This window comes from Eptatretus burgeri, chromosome 1, assembly GCF_056783735.1.
Source record: "Eptatretus burgeri isolate ZD-2024b chromosome 1, Ebu_testis_v1, whole genome shotgun sequence".
Lineage (NCBI taxonomy): Eukaryota > Metazoa > Chordata > Myxini > Myxiniformes > Myxinidae > Eptatretus > Eptatretus burgeri.
In genome coordinates this window covers 127,772,621-127,795,120 of record NC_140961.1, presented here as the reverse complement: position 1 = coordinate 127,795,120, position 22,500 = coordinate 127,772,621, and the positions used below count along the sequence as shown (strand labels likewise).

The window sequence follows — 22,500 nt, the reverse complement described above, 5'->3', positions numbered from 1 at the left end:
CAAATTTATTTGTGATACAAGAAGGTCCAAGAAGTCTGAATGGTCAAGGGTCTAAGCTGTCTTATCTGTCTGAAGGGTACAAGAGGTCGAAAGGGTCTTCAGGGTTTTTTGGATCTTCGGTGCCTTGAGGGTCTTGGGGATTTAACATGCAAACAGGACACGATTAATAGGCATATAGTCTTCATGGACTGACGGACGGCTTCACCGCCTCACTGACCATACTTTTCATGTGTGCGTGCACACACGTAAGCATGGTTGTACTCGAGAGTTTGCACAATAAGGTTATATGCTGTGATAAAACAATTGTCCTCGGGATTCAGGAGGACCAATTCTCTCAGTGCAAATACGTATCCTGTCAGGCCACGACTGATGGGAGGAGGTGGTAATTACAAGTCACAGTAAAACTCGGCGACCCCAAGCGTCGTCAGCCTGTCAGCAACCCCGTGGGCCGCCTGCCCGTCCAAGACCCCGGGAGTCGCGAGCCCGTCCATTTTCTTTTGAACATGACGAACAATAACCAAAGGAAAGTATCCAGGTAGATGCAAATAAATATCACAACCAGACTGAGTGACTAATTCATTTGAATTCAATGAGGGATAAGAAAACAAAAGGCAATTTTTTACAAATCTTGGCTGCAAATACCATAACCACAACATTATGTAAAACTTTCACCACAACCACCTCAGTTTATCTTCTGTGTAATTTGATAATGTGATGCATGATATTTACCAATAAATAAACAATAAATGATCACACCTACACATTGACACTGATTTATTCTGCTAAGTGTGTGGTACATTTTGCACAAACTCTGCATTTTGATAAGTTAATGGTTTGTTTCTGAACCCCTTGACTCCAAAACCTGCCATATTCCAGTTCATTTATAAGTTCAGGTGGCAACTTCACATTCCTTCAAGGTTCGCATTACAGGGTTTTTGTTTTTTAATCTTGCGTGCAGAAATGTAGTGCGTGCGCCCACCTGTCTCATGGCTGTCTGTCCAATGTGCTCAGAGTGCTTACGAATACTCTCAAGGAAGTCCTTGAGGTCAGACATCGAAACGTCACGGATCTGCTGGCGCAGTTTAGGGAGTGCGTCCATCATGATACGTGAGAAGCGATATTGGATCACCTTTGGCAGAAACTCATGTTCCAGAATATCCAATGTTTTCAATGCTGGATAGTATCTAAAAATAATGGGGGGGGGATATATTACAAGTATATAAATGGTCAGTGGAATATTATCAGACTTGGAAATTTCCGACTAGCATATCATCACTTGCGACTTTGCAACAACAGAACAATACTTTGTCTGTTCTTACGAGCCAAACAATCGCAAGATATTGTCCACAAGCTCGCTTATTTGCTTTTCCTTCAATCCCTTGCATCATCATGCATGAAACAGAAGTTAGAACTTCGCTATTGGGCCAGGAAGAGAACTACATGCGTATGAAATTCAAGAGTATGCAAAACAAAAACAAATACAAGTTTTTTCCAATCAACAACAACAAAAAAATTATGTTGGCTGCCCAGTTTTGGCTCTTACCCAGTGTTGGCTGCAATGCTTACCAATGCACAAACATAAAGTGATCTAAAATTGCTGGGAAAATATTTGATACACACCACTTGAAGGGTTAAGGCACATGAAGCTAAACAGTTAATGGCCATGATGTGCAAGATAAGGGCTGTTGAATGACAAATGAGGGAAGCCCACTAGAAGTGAATGGCCAAGCTGAAGGTCCAAACAGCAGTCAACCAGCAACAGATGACAGAAGGCATAAAAAACCAGTACCAAGGCTGGTGTGTGCAAAATGGCGGAGGTTGATGTGGAACCGGGGGAGAGGCTGGTGTGACACCTGTGGTAAGTATGAGAGTGGAGATCCCTGTGGAATATAGGTTTGTGGACCCCATGGTGGACAGTAACCCTCAGTTTTCTACCCTCAGTAACCCCACCCAAATACCTCCTCCTATCAAATTTCCAGTTTTACCTCCTGAGAGTTTTTCTGTTTCCATATTGTCCACCCCATGCATCCTCTCCTGCCGCCCCACCCCCCCCCAATTCCTCCCCACACCCATTGTTTGTCCGGCTCCCTCTGTCTTGGCCTTCGGCTCTGATGTTGGTGCTAACCCCCTCCCTCTGCTGTTCCTTTTGGCCTGTTGCATACCGATTTGTTCAATGTACTCGTACTAGCTATAGCTCTTCCAAAAGCCTCGACGATGTATACAGTACAAAAAAAAGAAAAAATAATAACCAGCAGAGTGGAGCAGGACACGGGGTATAGCAGCGTAGCAGACGCGGCATTGGTTAATACAGTGGAAACCAGAGGGGGAGCACTCAGTAGAGTGCAAAACCTCCGCCACCAATACTGCTGGGTCACTTAAGTGAACCTGATATCCTATTCATTGTAGGTCAAAACGGATCACACTCGACTGAACCACGATTGAATAAACTAAACTCGATCGACGCGCATGTCAAAATGCCAAAAAAAAAAAATAAAATCAAATTTTTTTTGAAAAAAAAAGTTGCAAATTTTTTTTTTCTCTAGCAATTTTTTTTTGGGGGGGGGGGTTGGAAATCACTGAAAACATGTAGAAATGCAAAAAAAATTCAAATATTTTTCAAATAAAATCGAAATTTTTTTGAAAAAAAGTTGAAAATTTTTTTTTTTCTGTAAATTTTTTTTTGGGGTTGGAAAGCACTTAAAACATGTAGAAATGCAAAGACAAAAATTCAAATATTTTTTTCTAAATGGCCGCCATAGCGGCAATATTGGACTTTGGACCAAGTCCAAAATCTAATGGCATGATCCTTGGACCATACCAAATCCCTCCACCAAGTTTCGTCGAAATCCGTCAAGGAGTTTTTCCATAATACTGTTCACAAACAAACAAACAGACAGGGGTGAAAACAGTAACCTCCGTCCATCTTCGATGGCGGAGGTTAACCAGACGGTGCATTGTAGAAAAGACTGACAGGAGTTCTTAAAGCAGGGATGGCACGTTGTTGCATTGCATCCTGTAGAAAGTAAACACTGCAGCTACAGATCACTGTGTAACAGGTGATCAATATTGGTTTGAGATGATAGTGAGCCCATTTTTCATGGGTTGCTGCAGAGAGAATACAATGCAGTACAGAACGAGAATGGCACTCAGTCGAGCGCATACCTACACCATGCAATGCCTGATCCACAAGACCATATCAGTCCAAATACATTTTTGAAATATCACGTGATACATTGTTTCTGGGCCAATCTCTCAAAGGTGAAGACTCACTTTAGAAATTAATAAATTCTCATATCCGGATCTGAATTCAGACCTTCACCAAAATCAAATCAATTCACCCTTATCTCACACACACACACACACACAAACTGAACACCAAGTTTCATCTGAATCTGTCTTCAACTTTTTGAGAAATCATGCTATATATCGTTTTTGGCCCTATCGTTCAATGGTGAGGGATCACTTAAAAAAAATTCTCGTATCCAGATCCGGATCTTCACCAAAATATAATCAATTTGTCCTCATCACACACCCAACCTGCACACCAAATTTCACCTGAATCCGTCCACAACTTTGAGATATCCTGCACCCAAACAGACAAACCTCTGGTGGCAGAGGTAATAATTCTTCAAACTTTCAAGTCATTGTCATCTCTTCCAGTATACATCTCATCATGTTGAACACAGCAGAGACCACCTTACACACTTCAATCGATCAAGGCTTTGGAATGACCCCCCAATTTCAATGACAAATATAATGACAGTTGCATCTTTTAAAAAGTACCTGGAGACTTATTTATACCCTTTCAGGTTCAATATGTCCGGTCCGTCTGTTCCCCCGTTCCATCCGTCCGTCTGTCTGTCCCGTCTGTCCATCAGTCAGTCAGACCCTCCGTCAGTCCCCCCGTTCCGTCTGTCCGTCCAACCCCAACATTTGATATTGGGTCATTCCTGGAGGAACTTTTTGCCATCTTTCAACTGCTTTTGGTGGTGTAAAAGTGAAATCCTACGAAGTGTGAGGATTTGCAATGGCATGCCAATCGACTTCGCTCTCGTTATTATTACAAAGTCAAGCTTCCCAAATGTTGTTTCGGATGCTCCCATTCAGGAAAGTGGTTATTTCTCCACGACGCTAGTGACTTGAGTCTTATCGACAGTAGAGAGAGCTGGAGGGGTGAGGAAGCAAGCCATTTCTTCTGTGTCCTGCTCTTGTAGCCACATTTTAAAAATCGGGCTGGTGCAGTCAAGTTGCTGATCAATAATGACCGGAAGATGTATACACGACTAGATACGAGGATGGTGGTTCCACCGAAAGTTGGGGACATTCAGTTGGAATCTCTCTCGTTGGAAATGTCCATTACCTGACGTTTTTCAGGCACAGATGTGACCATTTCTCATGAAGTAACACAGCACAAAATAAATGGGCTCAAGTACGATGAATCAAACTCGGAGAACAACCAGACTCTCGCCATGATACAAAACAAGAAGCACACAATCAGCATATTACGATATGTTAAACTTACTTGTATACCACTGGTATCTATGATCCCTCTTTATTAACTCTGCCACCACAGGTTATGTTTTCACCCCTGTCTGACTGCCTACGAGCAGGACATCTCAAAACGTTGTGCATGGTTTCAGACAAAATTTGGTGGACAGGTTGGGTGTGTGATGATGACTTTATTCGATTTTGGTGAAGATCCGGATCTGGTCTGAATATGAGAATTGTTTAATTTCTCAAGTGATTCTTCACCATTGAGAGACGGGGCCAAAAACGATTAGTCTGGCAGCCAAATCATGTTTTCAGGTCATAACGTTGTTTTGGCATTTTAAGTTATAATAATAATAATAATTATTATTATTAATATTATTTTTGCTTCCTAAAACCACCAATTTCAAAAGTAATTTTACTGGATATCTGTCAGCATTGAGCAATTTGAGATCATGAGCAGACAACAAAATGGCCACCAAAATACCAAATTTCCTCCTGAACAAATATCCAGACACTGCTAAATAGTGTACATTTCAACCGGCTCTTCACGCAAGCTAAGTGTGAGGTCACAATCGATGTATTGTTCGTATCACATGGCTAATTTGCATAAATTCAAGACGGCCACAAAGTATATACGCCACTGCCGATGTGTCCCTTTAATGTGCTAGTTTTTGAGGAATCCAGATCATCTCTGTCGCTGAAGTAGAGGTATAATATGAAAAGGGATGAATCTCATTTTGTTGTTTTTTTACAAATCACGATGGAGGAAGAATGCCACTTTGTTCGTGTTGGAATCATTGTTGCATTTAAACTTCCAATCAAAGGATTGATCAATATTCAAGTTAAATGAAGAGAGGACATAATTGGATGTCGTAAACTGTACAAGGATGACACCAATCAGAGACGACAGTCACAATATGACAGTGACAAAGGTATTGTTCTGCGAGCCCCTGAGGCACGTGTTGAAATGTATCTTCATCGAAGGAGGTTGAAAGGGCTGTGAAACACCAACATGAGGAATGAGGATGGTGATATGCAGGAACAGCTGCTGCACCTCCCAAAAGAGCAAGACACTCTGAGATTCCCAATTGCAGCTTCCGACAGCAGAGATGAATGTCAAGTTCAAAAGGACACTCAAAATCCATCAAGATGGAAGCAGGCCTATATCTGCAAGAAAATTGAAAGTACAGGATACGTAAAGTCATTGAACAAAGAAATCCTCGACAAATGTAATGACCGAAATGACAAATGGGCTTCTGAAGTCAAAGTCAGGGCGTGTGGAGCTTTGAGCGATTTGCATGTTGCTGACACGTGCTAACATTTACACTGTTGTGTGAATTTTATGTCCACAAAATCCACAATTGCTGCTGTAAAGGCAGCACAGAAGGGTCCTGAAGAGTTGGATGAATCATTGCAGGTTGTTAAGGGTTTTAAAAGGAAGACAAGTCACAAATCTGGAACGCATTTGAACTACACACTTTGTATGTAGAAAATGGAGGTATTGTTCTATCTCGTCAAATGCTGGTACCCAGAATCTCGGAATACTTTGGTGAGGACCTTTTGGCTCTTTCCTCCAAAAGGAAGAGCAACAATTTTGGCATTTCAAAGCGGTAACGAAGGCTCTACGCATTATTCCAGATAAAGAATATGATACTGACATTGCAGTTATCAGGATGAAGAAGAGGATTTGTCAAGGAGTCAAGGGAATTCGTTTTGAGAAAAAAAAATAACTACAAGACACGTCTGGTCCATGAAAATGCCTCAACATATGCTTGCAGCACTGTTCTGAATCTCCTTGATAATTTGTCACAAAAACAAACAGACAACACTGTCAGCTCCATTCATCGGTAACATGATCATATCAGTACTAACAAACTATCCAACTCAACTGCAGATCAGCCTGGCTGTACATCTACGGGGGTCCAGAGAATTGGTGAAGATTATAAATGACTTTGGAGTGACTTGCACCAATGACGTTACGCGACAAACAATACATCGATTATGAGACGTCAAAATACTTAAAGACGATTTGGATATTAGGTCAGGAAGAAATTTGGTATTTTGGTGGCCATTTTGTCTTATGCTAATTATTTCAAATTGCCCAATGCTTTCAGTCGTCGAATAAAATCATTTTTCAAATTGGTGGTCTTGGCAAGCAAAATCCACCAAAAAAAACCCCACAAATCTTAAGATGCCAAAATGAGGTTGAGCCCAGCAGCTGCCAGACCAGAAATTTTGCATGACATTTCAAAAAAAATTGTGGAAGAGTTATGACAAAGCTTGGTGGATGAGTTGGGTCGGTGACAAGAACAAGCCAATTCAATTTTGGTTCAGGACCGGATCAAGATCCGACCGATCAATGAGATGCAAAGCGTAAACTGTTCAGCCAGGCGGAGGGATGTGGTCTACCGAGTGCCGTTCGTCGGCGTCATGAATGATATTGAAGCCGATTCAGGCTTTTCACAGGTACATTTCAGCAACTCTGATTCTTAGACACAGCAACGAAAGAAAAATAATAGTTACATTACTCTTGAAACTTATACCAACCTTTTGGCTTTCATCTGATCATTCAACCTGCTGTACATCTTCAGCACTGCAGAAACAAAGAAATAATAAAAATAAACAATCCAAACACATCAATAAAGGATAAAAGTGAATGACCTTTCTAATAAAGTTATGATAACCCACAAACTGGGTGCCATATGGAAGGTTACGTTAATTAGCATTTCCTCATATTTTAAAACATCTCAAAAAAAATTTATAATCACGCAATAAAAAGTTACTTTCCTTAAAAAAAAAAAAAAAAAAAAAAAAAGCAAATATTGATCATCCATTTCCAAGCATTTGTCACAATGGGGGGAAAGTGTCATGTACTAAGTAGTTCACACCTATTCCTTTTTACCATTTTAACATGGAAACCTCTAAAATATTGTTGCGGTTCTGCAAAACCGCATGCCTCCAAGGCAATGGCACTCAACATAGTGATCCCCAAGCAGTTATTTCATTAGTCTTCGTGTAGTTAGTCCTCCCCTCATGTCTAGTGGGTTAATGGGGCGAAGTGCGTTGCGTGGACTCTTAGTTAGGTCCAACAAATATCTCTGATTCATACTCTGACCCCGGCTCTAACCCTTTCCTTTTACCCATAGTACACAACAAGCATGTAAGCACACACACCATTCATAGATAATTGTTGAATAGGCACACCGCGATGCCTCCCGTGGTTCGGATCGTCCCTGTTGCACAAAAGACAACCCGCACACAGGAATTTGCATCATTATTTCATTCAAATCTGTGTGCCAATTCCCAACCGGCACCTCACCTCGCTCACCAAATCTCACCACTTTGACCACAAACACCTCCTGCACACAGGAAAAATATTCCCACACCCACATCACTACAATTCGCCACTCTATTTTGAGGAGTACCGTGTGGCATAAGATTGTCCTCGGCACCATGCGATGCTTGACCACGCAACAGACACTAATAGCTAAACCACATCTCACCGGTACCGTCCTGGGTGAGCTTCTGGAATTGTTATGGCCCTCATCCAGACGTCAGACCATGGCAAAACCGTAAGCAACGAGGAGGGGTCACGAGAAGGGTGATCCTGGAGTTTGATTCAGGTCCCAGGTGTGCATTTTGGCTCGTGATGGAGCCCGTGGGTGGCGGAGAAAGTCTGCTGCCATCCGACATACAGACTACACTCGGTGCACGTTTGCGGCCAGGGTGCCGGCTCGGGGAGCATGCTCCCCATGTTAAGTCAGGAACTCCGAGCCGTGCCGAAGCTGGAGGGCATCTGAGCCGGTTTCCGGTCCCGGAGCCTGGCAGGGCATGGCTAGGACCGCTGTGACCCAGTAATGAGCCGGATTTGGGGCAGAGTGCGTTGCTTTCCAGTCCTCGCACCACACTCCGCCTGGGGCTTATAAAAGGAGGTTGCGCAGAGCTGAAAAAAGGAGCTTCTTCTTCGAGAGCATCACCCGTGTGCAACTGCCGTCATCCGAGACTGCAGTGCTGTTGACGTCCCGCCACCCCCGCGAAGCCAGACGGACTCACCGCTGGCCACGGACGGCGGACAATTAAGGATTGCACGTTGCTCCAATCCCCGGTGAATAAACAGGCAGGAGATAACTCACCATATCACAAGGTGGCAACGCTCAGGTGGAGCGTCTCACGGAGGGACACGCTACACATACAGACCTTTTCACAGCTAGGTTGGGGATCTTCATTCTCACACATCTATTCTCCTCTCTATCCCATCTTCGGTGGATGCACAAAGAAGAACACGTACTGACTCGCAATCCCATTTTCCTCTGGCACGACACCGCACCCCTCACGTTGCAGACATCGCACCTCCCCACTCTCACACCATAGACACCAGTGTCTTTCCAACTACCCTTCCATAAGCGTCCTGGGCCACGTTGGTCAGCCGACCGCAACAACTATTTAGAGGGTGCTCATCCTCACCTTTATTGGCTCTCTAGGTGTGTGTGTGTGTGTGTGTGTGTGTGTGTGTGTAAGAAAGAAAGAAAGAAAGAAAGAAAGAAAGGAGAGAGATTAAGTAAGATTGTAGAAGATAGTCAGGATAATCCTTCTTTTGTAAGTTGTCTTTTGCCGCACCCCACAAATTCCTTGCTATCCCCTGCTGTACATAAAATAAAACCCCATTCACTGTGCCACATACTCTTCCTCACTTGGTTGTAAATTAATGTGTTGTATAGAAATGTTCCCAGCTCGTTTTGGTGTTTTCTTCCATTGGTCCAACATGGCCCGTACCCAAGTTTAGCCAGGACGTTATTCCCCGACCGGTACGTGCTTTGCAGTTCCGCTCGGCTGCATCTGATCTGGTAAGGTGATCCGGTTTGGGAAATTGCGTACCGAGGGCGTGTTCCTCGGTAATTAGATAACGTGACCTTTAGGTAAGCGGGATTAATGAGACTGAGTACCCTAAATCACGTTGCCGAGTTATTGGCGTTCGAGGTCGATTAGCGACCCGCCGTGTCACAAAGTTATTCGTGTGCGACGGCCTGCAATTCCGGAGAGTCTGGTGGGGACCCGAGGTAGTTCATCCCTCATGGTCTTCGCAACAATATACATGTGTACCAAATCCATAAAATACATAAATGTTTAGAATATAAACTTATTTTTTCTGAACAGTTTTGGCAATTCCCAACCTTTTCCATTCAAATAATAATTTGCGGTGGAAGGCCAATTCCTGAAAGACAATTAAAAGTGATAATTTGTGAAGTTTTCAAAATATATTTTGCAGCACTATTTAAAGGAATCTGGTTCCTTTGTTATGCAAACGAAGCATACATTAGCCTATCAACATGGACGCGTTTTGACCATCTTGCCAAATCAATCTGTCTCGGCCCATATTAGTGACAGTAAACCTTCCCCAAAACAATCAATGTTCTTTTTCTTCTTTAACGACAACAATTATTCTCAGGATATTGTGGGGTTGGCCAAGGAAAGCTTGGCCCAAGCCTTTCATGAACCGGTTGGTCAAGCATGATGTTTGATTAAGGTTAAGGCAGGAATTGGGAATTTGGCCAGGGTACCGGTGATAGCTCACCTACTCTTCACAAAAGGACACCTCTCCGAAACAAATCAATCTCAAAGGCAACTGGAGGGGGAGCACTCGAGAGAGTGCAAAACCTCCGCCGCCAATACTGCTGGGTCACTCAAGTGAACTTTATATCTTATTCATTAAATATGTCAACAGTGCTGAGAGTTATCGTTCTTTTCTCCAACATTTTTTTTTGGGGGGGGAGGGTTGGAAATCACTTAAAACATGTAAAAATGCAAAAAAAAAAAATTCTCTAACAATTTTTTTTGGGGGGGGGAACAATTTTTTTTGGGGGGGTTGGAAATCACTTAAAACATGTAGAAATGCAAAAAAAAAAAAATTTTCTCTAACAATTTTTTTTTGGGGGGGGACCAAGTCCAAAATTTAATGGCATGATCCTTGGACGATACTTCACCCCCCCCACCAAGTTTCGTCGAAATCCATTGAGGAGTTTTTCCGTAATACTGTTCACAAACAAACAAACAAGCAGTCATAGACTGGTACTTACGAAATCGTCAACTTGACCTCTGACCTTTTCTAATAAAAGCTGTCTCGAGAGAAGGTAGCGACGCAAACCAGAAGTTTCTACGGTGATTCTGTATCAAACCATCAAAAATCGTAACGTCGACCGAAGCAAAAATCTCCATTTCTCCACGCAATTATACCTTAACGTAACTCAACGACGCGTCTGCTCGAGCGCACTGCATCATGGGACGACCCGTGACGCGTCGAGTGAAATATTTTTTATACAATCTTAAAACGTCTCCAAAACATCCGATTTTTACGAGAATTTCGACAACCGAGTTTTAAGCGTCCTAAGTGATCGCAAAAACCGAAGACAAAATTAAAATCGAAGTTAAAACGAACTCGTTACGTCGAGCGAAGCAAAAATACTCCATTTCTCCACGTGAATTTAGGGAATTATGTTTGACCTCACTGTGACCTTGACCTTCTACCGATTTTGACCAAAATCTAAACAGCACTAGCAATCACCCTCCTGAATCACGTGGTGTAATTTGACATTGGTAGCTTCTTCCGTTCTCGAGTTATCGTACCTACAAACAAACAAACAAACAAACAAACAAACAAACAGAAACGGAAGGCATCAATATACTTACGAAATCTTTAGATTTCGTAAGTAACAAACAAACAGAAAGGGGTGAAAACAGTAACCTCCATCCATCTTCGAAGATGGCGGAGGTTAAATATGGTCAAAAAGAGAAAGCGGAAAAGACGTTATTTGTTAGAAATACATCTATACCAATAAAAGAAAGTTGCTCAACAATTTCTGAACCTTCTCAGTAGAAGAACAATATAAAATGTTAATACTCAAATCAGCTTTTTAATGAACAACAAAAAAAAGTTAGGCCTTAGTTATTTTATAACTTGGTTTACGGATCCGCCGACGGTATATTTGCCGAAATGAAATATAACTATAAAACACATTTTTAGCCTTTTATATTTATACATTTTCCGCCGAAGGTGCAAAAATTTCAAAACCCAAAATGTAAACAGGTGACTCGCAGGTGACTCTCGATCGTGCCGATTTTGTTTCCATCGAAAGTTGTACACCGCTGTTCATATTGAAAGATTTCGGTGCCAAGTACATCAAAGTTTCCCTGCGAGATGCTGATATTCAGCCTTCAACGGACCAGAAATCAGCCTTTGATGTGCTCATGTGGATGGGAAGATGGTACTATCAGATGCCCACTGAAAAGTAAGAGCTGGTTATGGCTCTCATTGACCGTTTTGAGTGTGTTGACTCCAAGTAGACACCTTTTTTAAATCATATCCAGCACTATGCACTGGTGTGCACGCACACATCTACGGCTTGGACAGTAATTTTCTCAGAATTGTTTCAATTTGTTTGATGATCCAACAGGTTTCTATAAGAAAAAACATGCCAGACTATATTGTAAAGACAAGTTTTAATCCTTCTTTATTGTTTTTCACATCAGACAGTGAACATGGACATCCTGCATTTGAATGGTCTTCCATCTTCAATGTTTTCTTACATCCTCCTGGTCCAGGATTTATATTTATTCCCCCCCCACCCTTGTCTTTTCCATGGAACATCCAAAAAAAAAAAAATCATTAAAATATATAATTTCTAAAAATTGAAATTATATTTATATTTCGACCTACCGACCCTACATTTTAGCTGAAGAACTGCGTAAACCAAGTTATAAAATAAAATGACTAAGGCCTTATTGCAGAATTAAACTACAAAAAGCTCACCTCCATTATCTTGAGCCAGATTAAGTTAAAAAAAAAAATCGAATTTAAACAAAGAAAATAAAATCAACACAGTCAAACAATTTAAACCCTATATTGACAATTTTTTGAAATGTTGCAGTAAATAATGTTTATAACAGGCGGTGCTATAAACATAGTTTCCTGTAACATTTCAAGAAATGATTTATTGACAGCACATGTTGTTGAAAAGCTGCGATGTGGCATTGAGAAGTCTGATACACTGAGGTCGACATGGTAACAAATACTCTTAAGCTTTTTCACACGAAAATAGAAAGAAGAAAAAAAAGAAAGAAAAAGAGAATGCACCCTTAATCAAAAGTGAATTTTATCCACAAAAGATTGGAGAAGGGGCATAATCTTTTATGTGTGTGGACTAACAGCAAACTCTGAAATCCTTTGAAGCTGAGCTCCCTCATCAAATTGCTGTCATTCGTATCAAGTCACTCATGGCAAAGCATCGAATATTTATTTGCCTTTCTTGTGTATATTTTCATTCACGATGTGTCAGTGTCGCACCTGTTGTAATTATGAGTTTTGTTTTACGTGTTCGATGTACAAAATCGACAACAGTGACGAAAGGTGGGTTCAGCGGCAACTGTTTTCTGCACAAAGTTCTCAAGTGCACATAAAACTGCAAACATACAATAAAAACACAAGTACAAAAGTAAAAATGGATCAGAGTATAAAGATAAATAAAAACACAATGTATGCAGAGAGGAGGAGGAGGAAAAAGAAAAATGAGGAAAGAAGGAGCAAAACAAATTTTAACAAGAAGGGCACTCGGTAGAGCACATGCCTCCACCACGTAAAGCCTGATCCATGAGAACATATCGGGCCCAATACATTTTTGAAATATCATGCAACATATCGTTTTTGGCCAAATCTCTCAATGGTGAAGAATCACTTTGAAAATTAAATAATTCTCGGATCCACATCCGGATCTTCACCAAAATCGAATCAGTTCATCCTCGTCACACACACCCAACCCTGTCCACAAAATTTCATCCGGATTCATCCACAACTTTTTGAGATATCCTGTTCACAGTCAAACAAACGGACAAACAAAGACACAGACTGGGATGAAAACCTCCTTCATCTTCGGTGATGGAGGTAAACATGAGTGAGAATGTTGGGGAGGAAGAGTTGGAGGGATATGCCTTTCCTTCTTGGGGCACTGAGAGATGGCACGATGTGGGGCAAGTCCATTCAGAGACTCGAAGACTCCAGACACACCACCCCCTCCCCCCCACCTCACACTCCCCAAGAAAGCTCTTTCCTCTGCAGACAGCTGGTCCACACTCTCTCAAATGCTCCTACATTCCTCGAGGGAGGGATTTTTAAAAGCTTTACATGTGGCATCACTCGTACTCCCGTATTCGCATCACAGCTAGTCACATGACCCTTCCGGCTTGGGGTGCCACAAGTGATGCCACACACCAACCAGCCCGCCATTCCAGTCGCCATTGTGCCGACCACAATGTTGGGCATTGAATAAAAAATGGAAAGGAGTAAAAGGGTAAGCAAACAACTGGTTTGGGGGGGGCAGGGGAGAGCCTATTACACCCAACCATGAGGTAGGGAATTGAATTGAAGATGAAAAAGAAAAAAGAAAAAAAACACAAAACCAGGGGCTGATAGGAAGACGAGGTCTTTCTGCACAAATGATCACGGCAGCACTAATTTAAAGCATTACAGGACATTCTAGTTGAAAAGTCGAACCACCGAGCCATTTTCGTAACAAAATCTAATTACAATTGCCACACTGAGTGTTAGACAGTGGATGACAAGCGTTTGCAGGGAAACTTTTTGAATGAAAAATAAAAGACAGCAATTCTTATGCTGACAAATGTGCATTGCAGGACTCACGCAGGAGACCTTTCGAGCTTTCATGTCAGAAGTCACACACCTGGGAGACACAAGGTGAGTTTGTCAATCGTCGTGGCAATGTTTCTCTGCTGTACCAAACACCTGTTTAATTCCTCCATTCGTGACACCATCTGGAAAAAAAAGAAAAATAAGACAAAACATGAGAAATAAAAGGCATTTGAACAAATAACAAAAAGAGAAAAGTTACCAAACAACATGAATGTGTGTAATCTGCTTAAAACATCCATTTACAACCAGATTGCAGATACATACAAGATTTAACTTCTTCTTCTTCCTTGCATGCAGCACAAGGCTGTGGGGTAGCATGATCGGCTGAGGGCAAGGATGTTCAACTGATGCAGTGCCCTCTGCTGGTTAGGGCAGGAATATTTAATTTGTTCATGGCACCGGCGATAGCTCGCCTCTTCGCAAAGGACACCATTTGATCTTTAATGTCCACCAATTGATGCTGGCAGACAGGACGTCTGTTTAACATCCATCCGAGAGGGCGCTACACGCATCGATGAATCACCCTGTCTGTGAAACATTGGGATGACAGTTCATCTTATGAGCCTTGACGAGGCTCATAAGAGAGCTAACACACAATGCACAGCAAGGGGGGCATGAGACAAGAGGGGTGAGAGAGGGAAGGGCAGACAGTGGAGAACAGAGACATTAGGAGATCTGTGGAAGGGAGAGGGATGGGGCGGGGAACATGGGGTATACAAGATGGACATTACAGGGACTTTCAGGAAGGAAAGCAGGGAATTTGAAGGAGGTGGGTTTGGGGTGGATTAACGGGGGTAGAAAAGATCGAGGTTTTGGATGGGGGAAGATAAGAGGTGGTAGTGAACAGCTGTTATGAAGACCTGGAGGGAAGAGTGGGATTGAAGAGGGTGAGGGAGTTTACTCTAAAGGCAGGAAAAAAAAAGAGGAATGAAAGTTGAGAGTCAAAAGACTGACAAAAAGGCAGAATGCCAGAGGGGAGCAAGAAAAAAACACATTTGTGATCAAGTGAAGGGTAGGGTTGTAGTTGGCAGAAAGAAAAAAGTAAGGGGTCGGGTTCAGAAAATGGTTAAAAGCTCAATTATAATGACAAAGCATATAGTCAGGAGGCCCAATGCAGAATAGTGTACGACCCTGCTGATTCCGTGTTAGAATAGTGCAACAGGTGTAAATTGACTGTCCAGACACACAGAAACGTGAATCAACTTGTTGCCAACTCTGGATATGGATAGTATGGCCGCCATGACAGTTTACAAAATGGTCGCCATTAAATACACTTTTCGTCATATTTCAGCCGCAAATTGACATGAAATTACAAAATTAGGGTCGATTTCCATGTTTTTGAGCATGCCTGAGCTGATGGGAGTATAGAAAAAAACATTTCTCCATCCATTTTCTAAAAATAATATGACTTGTTTTTCACTATATTATTTTTAAAGAAATGTTCAGGCTCGAATTAGAATGTCTGATTATACAAACCACAATCAATGAATTTTACAACTTTGCTATAAAATGAACCTAAACTACATAACTGTGTTTTTTCTGTTACCCAGGACTAACTGAAAAATGAAAGCCGCAAGATTTCTCACAGGGGGTTCAAGGGATCGAGAAGAAGAAGAGCATGTAGACTGGAATAAATGCTTTATTTGCCAGGACAGTTCAAAAACTAGGAAGTCAACGCCACTTCGAAAGACTACTATCGTTGGTGTGAAAACTGTAGCTGAATGTTGTAAAGAAAGAGAGAAATATAATGACGCTAAATATGTTGACTCATTCTCAAGAATCAGAAAATATTCTGTACCGGAGCACGTTGACATGAACAAAATGCTGGAGCAAGAGATATGCGCAGTTCCTCTGTCATTGGCAATGCCTAATGGCAGATTACGTCTACCTCTGAACAAAGCTGACCTTGGCAAGATTCTCCAGCAAGGCTTGCCAAACATTGCTCCAGAACCGTTATCGACATGCACCATCATTGATGGCATGGCACTGATCCAGGCACTCGGGAACAGGATGAATGCTAAAACGCTTGGTGAATGGGCAGATTCTGTTGCAGATCATATTAGTCATGTTTTTTCCAACTATTGCTCCAGGGTTGATCTTGCCTTTGATCAGTATAGGAAGAAAACGATCAAATCAACAGCTCTAAGTCAGAGGATACGGGGCAAGAAAGCAATCAGAAGAGACGTGCAAACAAGAAGCCAGTCCATGGGGCAATGGAATACACTCATCTGCCTCGATGAAAACAAAGCTAGCTTAGCAAATTTTCTATGCACAGAGTTAACAAACAAGTTCCAGAATCACGAACAGGAGCTGGTACTGAATGGAGGCTTCACAGATCCTGCAAAAGTGTGGACGTCGTCAGGGAGAGATGTCTCACACTTGTCATCTCCTGAGCACGAAGAGGCTGATACTCGCATTCTTCTCCATGCCAAGGAAGTATATGAACAGGGGTACATGCAAACTGTTGTTGTTAGCCGGGACACTGATGTCCCCATTCTCCTTGTTGCCTATCAGCCGCATCTCAGTCCCTTTCTCTGGATGAATGCAGGGACACCCAAAAAGCAACACTACATTCCCATTGACTCCATCAATATCCCAGATTCGCAGAGGGAGTCACTTCTGGCATTTCATGCAGTGACAGGTTCAGACAGCACAAGCCAGTTTGCTGGAATTGCGAAGCGCTCTGGATGGGCTGTCTTTCAAAACAACTCCCACCTGTTGAATAACCTAGGCAAAGAGGAAATTCCTGATGAGAGTGTGATTGCAGATGCTGAGTCATTTGTCTGCAGGCTTTATGACCCTCATGGCCAAGATAACTCAATTCAGCGAGTAAGATGTGATCTGTTTCTCAGTCTGACCAAAGCTATTGAGAATCTGCCTCCAACTCGCGATGCTCTGATTCTACACATCAAGCGAGCGCACTACCAGACTTTTGTGTGGAGAAGAGCCTTGGAATCTGAACCACATCTACCTGCACCTGAGAACTGTGGGTGGGAACAGGTCGTCAAAGATGGCAACGAGACATTTCAGCCGCGACTCATGACTGCACAGCCTATTACTGCTTACTGTGTAGAACTGACGACATGCAAATGCCGTGGGTCATGCTCAACTCGACGGTGCAAATGTACATGGAATGGACTGCCTTGCACGAAAGCATGTGGATGCAAAGCCCTTTGTAGGAACCCGTTCAGTGTACAAGCCGATCAATAGCTCTGAAAATTGTACTTGGGTGTTCTCACAACAGTTTTCTCTTCTGCAAAGCAACGTAATTTTGTGTTAGAAAGAATCTGACAGCTGTTGAAATAACCTTTGACTGACTGTAAACCCATCTCCATCAATAGTGCTAAACATTTTATTTTTCACATTTGTTGCTCGTATGTGCATTTTCAATTTCGTCTTTAAGTTGTCAATTATGTGAAAAGTTGTGATCCAGTACAAAAATAAAGCACAAAATAGTGTTCCTCGTGTCAGATTACATAGTATTTCACAATCATGACAAATTTCTGGCTAGTACAATTTGCAGTAAGAAAAAGACTAAATCTGATGGCGGCCATTTTGATTACTGTCATGGCGGCCATAATATTCAGATGCAGACTTGGCAACAAGTGGAACTAGACTTGGTCATGCCTAGACTCTTCAAAAACACCAGTTGCACCATTCTAACATGAAATCAGCAGCGAACCTATTTTCTAGGCTAGCTACAGATTTTGGCTTCTAGACTAATACATGATATGGTGGTGGCAAAGTCTCAAAGGACTGGATGAAAAAGCACATCTAAAATTCAATGGATAATTGGAGAGGTTGTGGGGGCGTAACGGAACGGAGACAAGCATGACATTTTGACATGGGAAAAGTAGGCGAGTGGATTTCTGAAAGCACAGATTACAGCCTGAAAGGGCAGAGTATTTGCAGAAAGAGGAAAAAGCAAGAAAAGCAAGTCCAGAAGAGGGGGTGGTGAGGAAGTGATTCAAACTCCTGGGTCTCACTATCAAACCACATCTTTCTTGGGCAAACCACATTTCAAGTTTGCTCTGAAAGTCAGACATCAACTGGGCATCCTCAGTCATTCAAAATCCTTCCGCGGCACACCCGGATTCCTATCCACCTACAAGGCCTTCATCCACAGCTTGATGGGGTACAACTCTCCCACTCTGGACTGGCTACCCTACCTCATACCTTGCTCAGCTTTACGCTATGGAAACAAAGGCTTTCAAGATCATTAGAATCTTCCACAGTGAAGCCGAGTCTATGGGTCTGTCACTACGCCATCGCAGACAGGTCAGTGGTCTGTCTTCTACCACTTCCTTTTGGGCTTGCACCCTCTCTCTTTCTGTCCTTTGTCCCCTCCCCCTCCCACAGTCCAACATCAATGCCATTCTGGTTAAACTACCTAAATCCAGGATCACTGCTCACCTCCACTCATTCGTTCCACTTTTCATCCATGTGGAACCTGTGGAACCAACTTCCAGATTCTCTTCAATCTCAATCTTCCCACGAGGTGTTCAAGACACCTGATCATCATCTCAGGGCGTCCACAATTCAATACCATGATATTTTCTGTCCTCGTTAGCCCCCCAATCCCATCGAATTTCTAAATTTCCACTTTTCCCTCCTGAGGGTTTCCTTCTGTATCCACCTTGTCCACCCGATGCATACTCTCCTGCTCCTCATTCTTCCCCGCACCCATTGTTTGTCCAAGTCTGCCTCCATCTTGGCCTTCAACCTGGCTGTTTGTGTCTATCTGTCTCTCAACTGTTGTTTTTGTCTTGTCATGTCCTGATCTGTTCAGTGTACTAGTACTAACTCTTCCACAAGCCTCGGCTATGTATACAAAAAAAAAAAAAAGGACAAGGTTTTCAACCTGGCTGCCATAAGCAAAGACAAAACAGTCTCAGCCTCTAATTAAAAACAACCAATTACTCAGAAAGCTTTTCCAAGGGCAAGAGGTGAGGTTCCCCTTCCTGTCAAGGACAGAGTGCCCCAAGGCAGTGTCTTTGGCCGAATACTGTTCCTAATAAATGAGATTTTTGACTCCCTGGAAAATCCTTTTGATCTTTTTGCTGACCACTCAACCCTCTGTCATCGCATCCCTCATTCTTCAGATAGGTAGGCAGCAGCCTCTTCCCTCTCTGCAAACCTTAATAGAACTATAATGGCACTCGGTATAGCGCATACCTCTGTCAAGCTGTATCTAGCTTGTTCACCCCCAGTGTCCTCCCCTTGCTCTCATTATTCCCACGTCCATTTTTCCTCAAAGTTTACCATTATTTTGTCCCTCCACCCTGCTGCTGGTTTGTTCTAAACACCCACTGCAACTCCCCATCCCCTTTCCTCTGCTATTTCATAGCCTGATCCGTTGTGTTCTGGCTCCCCCACAAGCCTCGACAATTATAAAACTCCCTACAAAAGCCTACATCGTGAAGCGTCCCCACCACAACGTAATGGTTGTGTCACGCCATAATCAGATGCAAAACATTCCCTGGTGAGGTTTATTTTACATGAGAATATTTAGAATCACAAGTTTATCTGATCACTCTCACGTGTGGAACCAACATCTTCAGCCTGTTCAAACTCATTCTCCCCTGGGATTCAAGTTGGCTCTTCACCTCCTTCCCTAGGACCATCCCTCACACATACTCGTCTTTTCTACCCTGATAAACACTCTAAAAGTCCTCCCCCTCCTTACCAAGTTATTGCGTTTTCTCTCCTCTGCCTGAACCTGTCTTTCCTTGTTCTATTGTCATTTAATCACACTTTTCTCTTCCAGTTCTTTTCAGCCCGCCTTGTTTGACATTGTAACCAGCTTGTTCATCCTATGTCTGCATCCCCATACTCTTCAATCTTCCTCTCACCTATTCTTCCTCAAAGTGTCCTTCTTCCCCACATGCCACTGTTCGAGCTGCTCTGTATTTTGTGTCCCAGCTCTTTGATATATATATATATATATATATATATATATATATATATATATATATATATATATATATATATATATATATATATATATATATATATATATATATATATATATATATATATATATATATATGTCTCCAAAAGGAGTAGTGGGGCAACTGAGCTAAATATAGCATAACAATTGTGCATTTTGTGAGGAACGCACCAAATTTGGCACACTAGTAGCCAGCCTATCATATTATGAACAGATTTGGATATTGGGCCATCTCAAAATTTTGATGGCAGTGGAAAATGGCTGCCACAGCCATCAGCGGTTGAATTTGAGATGGCCCAATATCCAAATCTGTTCATAATATGAAAGGCTAAGAGTGTGCCAAATTTGGTGCTTTCCTCACAAAATGCACAATTGTTATGCTAAATTGCCTCACTAGAGGGACATTTCTCACAAAAGTATCCAAATGACTTGAGAGAGAAAAGCAGCACCACTAGATGGTGCCACCGAGAATCACCCAGTTCTGGGATGTTACTTCCCCCAATGTCAACAGCCATGTTTGCCCGATGTAATGTCCGGCATTGTCTATTGGCTCTGTCTGAATGACTGTTATATAGCACTTCCATGAACCTTAAACTGCACAAAGGTGCAGTTGAACAAGAAAGGAAAACAAGTGAGAACAGATATCGAAGAATAATAGGACATAACACTAAATTGTGATGGCTTGCCAATACATAGGAATGGAGAGGATAACACGATTAGATAGAGTGAGGAAGACAATTCCACTTGAGACAAGAAGGGGAAGGGGAAAGGGGAAATCCACATTCCACAATACAACTTTCATGATAACATTAAAGAACAGAAAAAAACTCGAACTTCCAAACAACACTCATATAATCTTACATGCTGCACACACTCGCTAACACCCATGGCAAGATTGCTTTTCATGTACTTCATGGATCGATATCAAGCTTTAAATGAACCAAAAAACATTTTGAGAGCACAAGGATTCTCGGACTTTACCTCCTTTCCAGAGTCTTGTAATTGCTGATTCGTAGAAACAACTTGCACCTGCAAAAAAAAAAAAAAAAAAAAAAAAAATTGTCCAATCACATGATACTATTAAGTATACGACACAAACATGAATAAATATAAGCAATAAGATTTTTGAAAATTGATATTATACAGTAGCATCATCCAGCTATTGAAAGAGAACAATACCTGCATATCCAAAAGCAACATTTTCATACATTTCAGCCAATGACAAAATACTTCCACAGACAACAAAATAAAATAACTGAAAAGTAATATTATGCATGTACATATACATATATGCCTGGTGTTGGCTTAATGATTAGAGTGGCGGGCTTTCGATCCAGAGGGTCCCGAGTTCAAATCCCGCTCAGCTGTTGAATTAATACCAAGTAGGGCTAACTCGGCCTGTCATCCTTCCGAGGTCAGCAAAATGAGTGCCAGCTTGCTGGTATACTGTGTCGGAGTGGCGACCTGTCCAGGATTGTGCCCAATAGCCAAGTAGACTGATTAAGCAGCACCAACACTATGCACAGAGTATGGTCCCAATCTCCTCCTCCTGTTGTTGGCTCAATGGTTAGGGTGGTGGTCTTGGGATCCTCTGATCCTGAGTTCAAAACACACTCAGCTGTTGAATTAATACCAGGTGGGGTTGACTGCCTGTCATCCTTCTGAGGTTGGCAAAATGAGTGCCAGCTTGGTGGTACACTGTGGCGGAGTGGCGAACCGTCCAGGATTGTGTCCAAGAGCCAAGGAGACTACTTAGACAGCACCAACGCTCTGCACAGAGTATGGTCCCAATGGATTGATATGCATGCGCACAAACACATGCACGCACACACACCTGACTAATGGTGAGCATCGCCGTAGATCGTCTCTCACACTGTAAAACCACATTATCCGCAAAGAACAACCATCCATCTGCCACCCCAACGATCGTTCCTGCTAATGCACACCATTCAACCAGAAGTTCTTGCTGCAAGGTTATTTTAAAGTAATCTGACAGGCCATCAGGCATCAAGTTCAGACAGGAAAGCCGGCATGAGGATAAAGCACGCCAAAAGGATTTGGGTGTAAGGCCAGACTGAGCTTCAGGCCAATTGCAGCCGAGAACAGAGGGGCTAGTTGTGTCACGGCTAAAGTGGGGGTCGATTCAATAAAAGGGAGTGACAAATGACACAGAGCAAATGCACACTCAGCTTTCAGTTGAGCCTGCATATGAACTGCATTGGGGTTTTTCCGAGAACAATCTTCGCTGCACAGTCTCCAGTCATGTTCCACACACATCAAACCATGCCCACTCTCCCTTTCGTGCCAGCTCCTGTCCGCAGCCAGAAACTGTTAATTGCCTGTCCGTATCACCACCTGGGAC

At 42.4% G+C, this 22,500-nt stretch overlaps 1 protein-coding gene across 12 annotated transcripts in view; it reads right to left on the bottom strand.

Moving 5' to 3' along the window:
- Nucleotides 1–22,500, bottom strand: part of LOC147035384 (exocyst complex component 6B-like) — a 290,908-nt gene that overhangs the window by 260,841 nt on the left and 7,567 nt on the right. For 11 of the 12 annotated variants that reach the window (XM_085897305.1, XM_085897314.1, XM_085897321.1 and 8 more), the window contains 4 exons: nt 21,120–21,167; nt 14,220–14,310; nt 7,039–7,084; nt 980–1,184 (listed from right to left, as the gene is read on the bottom strand). In XM_085897305.1, the coding sequence (XP_085753431.1) occupies nt 980–1,184; nt 7,039–7,084; nt 14,220–14,310; nt 21,120–21,167 (390 nt within the window). Of the gene's footprint in view, nt 1–979; nt 1,185–7,038; nt 7,085–7,665; nt 7,688–14,219; nt 14,311–21,119; nt 21,168–22,500 lie in introns of those variants that run through there. The other variant, XM_085897395.1, reaches the window with a different exon arrangement.